The following is an 8552-nucleotide window of genomic DNA, read 5'->3' as shown; positions in this document are numbered from 1 at the left end:
AAGATAGGTAAAAATTTCTGATGACGCATTATTTGTAATAGTGAGCAAATGGGCATGATCTAAATGTCCATCATCCAGGGTAGTGGACATTGTATAACTGTGGCAGAGTTATACAGTGAAATATTATACCCAGTTAAAATTGATTATGGTTATATAAATATGTAATAAAGGTATGAAACTATGGACAGGAAGGATAAGTGATTACTTTTGGGACTAAAGGCATTAGATCAGGGTTTGGAGAGGTGTTAAACTATATTTCTAATTTTCATTTCTTTTTGTTTTTTGAGACAGAGTCTTACTTTTTCACCTGGGTAGGGTGCTGTGGCATCCTAGCTCACAGCAACCTCAAACTCCTAAACTCAAGGGATCTTTCTGCCTCAGCCTCCCCAATAGGTAGGACTACAGGCACCTGCCAAAAAGCCTGGCTAGTTTTTCTATTTTAGTAGAGACAGGGTCTCACTGTTGCTCAGGCTGGTCTTGAACTCCTGAGCTCAAGCAATCCACCTGCCTCAGCCTCCTAAAGTGCTAGGATTACAGCCTTGAGCCACTGCCCAGTCTAATTTTTATTTTTTAAAAAAAGCCCAGAGAAGCAAATATGGCAGAATTTTATGATATTTTTAGTATGAGTGGCTGTTATATTGTTTTCTGAACTTTTTATAAAGTCAAAATAGATATACATTAAAATATTAACAATTTAGTCATTTGGTTCATGGGTAACAACAATGGCATTGCATCTGAGATGCTAAGCACATTCCCATACTGAAAAGTGTTTAGAGAAATGTTCTTTCCTTTTTTTTTTTTGTTGATACAGAGTCCCACCCTGTGCCCCTGAGCAGAGTGCAGTAGCTTATAGTTCACTGCAACCTCAGACTCCAGCTTGTGGGCATCCCGCTGCCTCAGCCTCTGGAAGCTGCTGGGATTACAGGCGCTAGCCATGACGCCTGGCTGGGTTTTTCCATTTTTTTCATGAGTCGGGGGCTCACTCTCCCTCAGGAGAGTCTCGAACTCCTGAGCTCCAGCGATTCTCCCTCCTCAGCTTCCCACAGTGCTGGGATTAAAGGCATGAGCCACTGTGCCTGCCCGGCAAGAAGTGTTCTTAAATAAATATAAATGACCTACTTGATCTGTGAGTTGACTTTCACAGTAACAGCTTTTCTAATTTTGTATTCTTGCTGATAATTGAATAAGCAAACAATTTCTTTTAAGTAATTGTAATCTCAGAATTCAAAGGATTACCGATAGCTACTTGTCCCTTAAGTTTTAAGACTACTCTAAATACATCTTGAAATAATGAAAAATGACCACACATTTATAACACTTGACTTACACAGGGTTTTTTGTCAAAGTTGGGCTCTTCAAATATTTCATTAATAAGATTGTCAAGATCATCTTCCTCTTTAAATGTTTCTGTTGATCTGAAAAAACACACACACAAAAATCCCACCAGAAGCTTAAGAGCAGATAAAGTCAGTATCAGAAGAATTTTGTTTAAAGTCCATTAACATAGTTGATGATGGAAAGATAAATGTGACATTTTTTTTTTATATTTTTGCTACAGACATCGCCTAAGTTTGTTGAAACAAAGATACAGTTTATCAGGTACAAATTCACATATGCACATTACTATTATACCACCTGTATTTAAAGCTATATATTATATTCAAGAGAAAGCTGGGCATGTACTTTTCCGAATTACATCAAGCACTTATTTACAGAATATAAAAAATGTATAATTATAAGAACTTGATATTATAAATAAAGATAATTTTAACCAGTGCTTCTAATTTTTTTCCCTAAGGATTCCAATGACTCAAGTAACCATATCTCTTTATTTAAGGAGCTAAAGGTTATATAATCGACCCCCAACTCCTAGTACTACTGGGATTTGTTAGACAGTATCTCAACTACCTCTTTACCTTCTGCAGGCAAAGCCATCACTGGATTACTAACAGAAACTGTTACTGCACAGCCCATTATTGGACATTTACTGACTATTCACTAAATGCCGGGCCACACTGTTTCATGGTTTTACATGAAGATATCTTTATTACTTCTATTTTACAGATGAAGAAAAGGCAGTAAGATTTAGAAACGTGCCCAGGGCCATATAAATAGTGGAAGGAATAGCTTAGAACTGAATCGAGGGCAGTGCTTGCACCTAACGCTATATGAGATTAACTCTCTTCAGTGTTTATATGTTGTAGATGCACATCAATTTCTTAACTTCATCAGATCATTTGTTCTAGAAGATAATTTTTTTGACAAGCTCTCTAATTTTAGAAACATATTTACTATGATTATTCTTAACATTAGGAACATAGCCTTTTTTTGTTACTGCTTGGAGTAAGACAATTTAACCTAATATAAGAAAATCCAGAGACTGCTGCCTACTACCTAAGGGCTGACTCCATCTATCTCCAGCCTAAGTCTCTTCAGTCATTCTTTCTCCAACCGTTATTCTTATTTTCTGTTACTTTATTTATTTATTTACTTATTTTTTTGCAGTTTTTGGCTGGGGCTGGGTTTGAACCTGCCATCTCTGGCATATGGGGCTGGTGCCCTGGCGCCGCCCTAGTTTCTTTCACTTTAGACTGGCTTCTTCCCTTGGTTCAGGGGTCCTCAAAATTTTTAAACAGGGGGTCGGTTCACTGTCCCTCAGACCGGGCCCCGGGATGAGTCGGCTGCTAAGCAGGACAGGCAGCACAGGCAAAAACACCTGGCGGGTCCAATAAATGTCCTAGGCAGGCTGGATGTGGCCCACAGGCCATAATTTGAGGATGCCTGGTAGAAGTATTCCCCAAACTTTTCTCTAAAAAAATTCCTCTCTTGAAGGCTGATACCCTTTCTTACTCAGTACTGAAGAGTAGGCTATGGCCATCATTCCTACTTCTAGGGAAGATTAGATTTAGCACAGGTTAAGGGCTAAACCCAGATGGGATTTCTCAATCTTGGAACTACTGACATTTTGGGCCTGATAATTCTTTGGGATATGTGGGTGTGTGGGGCTATTGTGTCTTGTAGAATGTTTTCCGCATGCTTGGCCTCTATTCACTAGATGCTATTAGCATACCCCTTGCCCATAGTCATAATCAAAAATGTCTCCAGACATTGCCAAATGCCCTGGGTGGCAAAATCATCACTGGTTCAGAGCTACTGAACTAGTTTAAATTATTTACTCTTAATGAACTTCAGATATTTTATCTGCTAAAATGATATCAAGGAAATGATTTTAAACTGCTTCTAGGTGAAATAATTCTATTTCTGGCCTCTACATCTTTCAACAATAGTGAAACTCTTTTTTTCAAATGTTATCACTGTCCAAATCATTATATTTAATAGTCTTTCTCAGTTCCAATCCTCTTTAATTTTTCAAAAGCACCTGGCACTCTTGGGTACCCATTTCTTAAATTTCTTTTATGATAGCAGGTTTCTAAGATGTTCTCTTAAAATTCTCTCTGCCTCTGATTTTCAGGACACTATCTCTGGGCTCTCCTCTCAGGGAATTTCACAATTTCAAGAATCAGACACATTCCAACACTACCAACCTGACCAATACTGTCAGAGATCCAAACTGCCAGCTTAAATAGATTCTGGTTTGTTCCTAGATCACACAATTTTATGATGTTTACACTTGCCTATGCTTTGTTAGAGTGATAGTAATTTTTAAAAAGGCAATATTTCATTGAAAATGCATAATTTAGAAATTATGATGCGTTTTGATCTTTTTTCCCAGTTTTTTTTTTTTTTTTTGGCCTGAGCTGGGTTTGAACCTGCCACCTCTGGCATATGGGGCCAGTGCCCTACTCCTTTGAGCCACAGGTGCCACCCTGCTTTTTGATTTTTGATGTAATAGTAATCTTAATCAAACAAGCTTTTATTGCTTCCCTCCTTGACTCTGCTTCTTACATTCTAATCTTTTAAAGATATAGTTACTGCTGAAAATAAAAGGTATGACCAAAATAAACAGAAATACTTGAAAACTATACTTAAATATGATAAGTATATGTAGAAAGCTTAAATCTAGATCTACCATTTCCCGGCAGGTTCGGCTTTATGACTTTGGGTAAATAACTAATTTTTAAGCCTTGGACAGTGAAATGGGGATAATAGTATTCACCTCATGGGGTTGTACAGATTAAATGAAATAACATGCATAAAACACTTGGCATATAGAAAGTACTAAATAAATGTTGGCTATTGTTATTACTATAGATATTATCTAGAAGGTTATCTTTAAATATTCCTATCTGTATCATCCTGAACCTTATTCCTATTAGTTCTACTCAACCGACACCAGTCTTTTTTTTAACTAATCACATATTTTTCTTTATCATTTTGAACATTTCAACAAGTTGCATGTTTTGACCAATTATATTAGCAGTTGTTCCTGGTATCCAGATGTAGCTGCTCATTTACTGTTACTTGCTATCATTTTAAGAGGCAATTTAAGTATTTTCACTCTCACAAGGCATACAAAGTACACTGCTATACAACCTGCAGTTAGTCTCCTGTTAATAATTACACAACATAAATAGCTTCCTAGCTTTTAAACATCAATCTTGGCTCCAGGCAAAATTTTAATGTATGACATCATATATGCCTGGTAGAGACTGTATTTGGTACTAGGTTTACAGCTTTTGCAGTTGTTTTTTGCATAATTTACAACTACATGGCCAGATAAAAAATGTTTGCACAAATGGCAACAGTATTGGTTCTCTATAGTTTTTATAAATTTTTTAGTATTGAAAAAATCTAATGAATTAAGGTAGAATGAGTACTAAAAGAATTATGAATGGATTTTAGGAGTATAATAACAGGAAAACTCATACTTGGGGAAGATCCACATAAGTAGCACTTTTTAGTTTGAGCAGCCTGCTCTACAACATCCTACCCTCTGTCTCCTAATTCTATGATGAACAGGCTCAGAAAAGCTCTTTGATAGATTCTCTTCATCCCTTATAGGAGCAAATAAAAAGAACAAAAAAACTGCAAAGTAACACTGCTGTGGGACAGAGATGGTCGATGTGCTAATGGATAGATAAGGAATTCCAGTACACACGATAATAATATGCAGGTCAATAAAAATTATATATATATATATATATATATTTTTTTTTTAAGAGTCTCACTTTATCATCCTTGGTAGAGTGCCTGGGCTTAGGCGATTCTCTTGCCTCAGCCTCCCCAATAGCTGGGACTACAGGCGCCGGCCATACACCGGCTTTTTTGTTGTTGTTGTTGTTGCAGTTTGGCTGGGGCTGGGTTTGAACCCGCCACCCTCGGTATATGGGGCAGGCGCCCAACCCACTGAGCCACAGGCGCCGCCCCTGAAAGTGATATTTATATAAATATTCAGTCAAATGAGTGTTAGTCCATTCAAAGTCGTCATTCTAGTTGGCCCTACATTCACGTTTTAAAATGGCGCTTGGTACTTAACAAATTTTAAGAAATTCTGTTTCTGGACTCTTTTAGAATCTTTTCAATGCTTTTATTTTGTGAAAGTGAATTTTTACAAATAAATGTCATTGGAAGTAAGCCTGGTGAATTGGGTAGTGATAGAGTTGGGCAGTACTTCTGTTGGTGAAGTCACATTCACCAACAAAGCAAAACCAAACCAAAGATGCAGCTATAAAATTGACAAAAATAACATTCTTGGATTGATCCAAAGCTGCCTCTGTGTAATTTCACAAGCGTTTCCAAAATATTATAGGCAAGAGGCAATGTCTAAAAGGTTCTAGCAAGAGTTAATGCAGAACCTCCCAAGTCATCACTTTGAAGGACAATATTTACTCTGATGCAAACATTTGGTTCTTTAGGAGTTTAGGGGGGAAATGAAGTGAAGGATAGAGTCCTACTATTTATGATTATAAAGAGAAAAAAAGACTGACAAATTTAAAGAGCAGTTTTTCCGGATCAACGACTAGAGACTGATCCGGAAATTACCCCAAATTTCCATACGAATTTGGCGATCTGTTGGTACCCTTAACCCGGATTGAAGGAATGAAGTTCGATTAACGTTCAGATAAATAACCCCTCATCCTAACTCCTTGAGGTTAAAACAAAATTCAGCTAAAGTAGAACGGAACAAAATCGTTTCTTCTTCTTTAGCAATTGGCAGAAAGACTGGCCCGAAGAGTAGGGGTGCTCAACAGCGGTTGAGGTTCTCTGACAGGGACTCCCCAGGGGGATGAGAACGGCTTGGCTAGGCAAAAGCAAAATCTGGTCGAGGTCAGCGCGGCGCTCTGGGGGCCAAGGAGAGGGGCCCTGAGTTGCACCCCCGCCCCCAACTCTCCCGCCTCTGGGACCTTCTGGGCTCTGGCCCCCCCAGAGACTGGCTAGGGTCGCTGCTCTCGCGGGCCGGGCATCAGCACCGTCACCTCCCTGGGGCTTGCCCGGGGGCGGAGTCTGGCAGGTGCGATGCCACAATCCTGGAGGAGAGAGTCCAGGGGTGAGCTGTCGCAAGAATGGGGGGACTGAGGGTCTAAACCCTAACGCGGGGAGGATCTGGAGATCGCGGGCACGTTTCTTCTGGATGCGGCGGCAAAGGGGCAGCTTTTGGGCCTGGAACAAGGCGTCACCAGAACAGTCCACCCTCCCGCCCATTAACCTGAGAGTCTCTTTCGCCTTGGTTCGGTTCCGGTCGCTGCTGTGGGTGCCGCCGCCGCAGCCTTTGGGTAGCTCGACCATGTCCAGTCTCACTGGGTCGGGTCTGCAAAACTTGGACTCGACTTCATCCAAGAGCTCGTCCAGATCCTCCGCCATCTTGAATCGTCAAGGTTTCCCCCTTGCTCCGGTAGCCACAGCGCCGGAGGGTTGCCAGGGGCGACGCGAGGACCCGTCGTGCGCCTCATCCTGACAGCCCCCGCGCATGCGCGCTCCGTCCTAATTCAGCCCGAGATGCCCGCGAGGCCTTGCGCGAGCGGACGTGGTGGGTCCGCGAGGCGGGGTCGGCGCGGGGCTGCCCTCCGGGCCGGAGGTCTGACCTGTCTTTTCCTATGTGGTCGCGCGACGCTTTCCCTTTCATCCTCCAGCTTGTCTGGCATGTTTTGTCTCACTTTCCCCTTTGGGGCCCAAGTTGTAAGCACCAAGCCCACTGTCTCGCTCTCTCATTCACTCCTCCGTTTCAGTTCCCGTCGTGTTCCAACTGTTGGTAAATTCTTTGTATCTGTGGAAGATTAAGTGAGAACGCGCTAAAAGAAAAATAAATAGCTGCTGCAGGAAAATGTTCTCTTCTCGTAGTCGGCAGGATTCGAACCTGCGCGGGGAGACCCCAATGGATTTCTAGTCCATCGCCTTAACCACTCGGCCACGACTACTGCTGGTACTAAATTTGGCATTGAGAAGCTATGTAGACTCTTTACAAGTCTTGTTGCGAGAACAGGTACGTTTGGGTCTGGAGAAAAGCATTGCTGTGCTGTTCCGTCTGCTAACAGCATATTTGAATGTTACGGCTCTGGTAACTGTAGCTGTTTGAAGGACTCTTAGAACATATCTCGTCCAACCCTTTCTACTCCATCAGAAAAAACTGAGTTGCGTTCAAATCAGAGTGAGAAAGAGAAAGAGAAAATTAGATCAAGTAAATACCGATTACTGCACATCTACCTTCTTGCACCAGGATGGAGCCATTTCCTGGAGGGAACTGGAAACCTTGGGGCCGCCAACCCGCTTCCTGGCTTCCTTGCATGGGCGTCACCTTTCACCTCTCCGCCTTTCTCTTTGACAAACAGCTCCCAGGACTCCCCACCCACCAGGCATTAGAATCTGCTCTAATAGAGATTACTATTCTCTACGGAGGGTCAGACGGTACCACCGTGCCATAAAAGGACTGCTTTGAAAAGTACAAAGCATGCTGCCAGTGTAAGGTATCATCGTTAGCCTGTGCTAAAGTGGGATAGCAAAGAGTTTCCCTTGAAAGCTCTGGAGATACAGTTTGAGCCAGATGATTTTTTTTTAGCTTCATTTATTTGGTTTGTTGTTTGTTTAAGATCTACTTAATGTCTGTGAAGGGCAACATGCACGCGGTGCTGTGAGCCAGTTGTATCTGCTCAATAGAGCCCACCTGTACATTTTCATGAATTTTGGGAGGAAGTTGTTAAATGCAACCCCTTATTAAAAGTTAAATTATGTAAGCAAAGGTAATACTGAAAATTCATCACAGTCTAGTTATTTTACTGTTTATACCGTTGAGGTTATTTACATCTCTTGTATCCGAAATACTTTCTCTTCTTGACTTCCTCATTCAGTGATGTCACTTGGGGAGCTTGCCATCAGCCACAGTGGGTGTATTACGTTAGAGAAATTGGAAATGTGATAAAGCAGGGATTTTTCTCCCTAGGAGCTGGTTGTGAGATGTTTATTAACACATCACTTATGCTGCCATCAGACCAACTTCGAATATTATCAGCAAGGCAACACTCCCCTTTCTGGTAGAGCCACTGTGGTTATTCTCCCTACAGCTTTATTTCAGCTATTAGAATCTTGGTATATTGTATGATTCCCTACTCCTTAATTTTTAAACAATTTTTTAAAGTTTTTTTCCCAACTTGTTGCCT

At 41.1% G+C, this 8552-nt stretch overlaps 1 protein-coding gene and 1 non-coding gene across 2 annotated transcripts in view; both read right to left on the bottom strand.

Annotated features, from left to right (window-relative positions):
* Window positions 1-6762, bottom strand: part of CUNH8orf37 (chromosome unknown C8orf37 homolog) — a 25045-nt gene extending 18283 nt beyond the window's left edge. The window contains exons 1-2 of the mRNA XM_003782466.2: window positions 6608-6762; window positions 1328-1415 (exon numbers count right to left, since the gene is read on the bottom strand). Coding sequence (XP_003782514.1) covers window positions 1328-1415; window positions 6608-6762 — 243 coding nt within the window. The remainder of the gene's footprint in view (window positions 1-1327; window positions 1416-6607) is intronic.
* Window positions 6763-7234: 472 nt separating this feature from the next.
* TRNAS-AGA lies at window positions 7235-7316 on the bottom strand. Its single transcript has one exon. It is a non-coding gene; the product is annotated as a tRNA-Ser (tRNA).
* Between the last annotated feature and the right edge of the window lie 1236 nt (window positions 7317-8552).

The sequence above is a fragment of the Otolemur garnettii genome, unplaced genomic scaffold, assembly GCF_000181295.1.
Source record: "Otolemur garnettii isolate 467f Iridium unplaced genomic scaffold, OtoGar3 scaffold00004, whole genome shotgun sequence".
Lineage (NCBI taxonomy): Eukaryota > Metazoa > Chordata > Mammalia > Primates > Galagidae > Otolemur > Otolemur garnettii.
The sequence above is the reverse complement of the archived record's forward strand: the minus strand, read 5'-3'. Positions and strand labels throughout refer to the sequence as shown.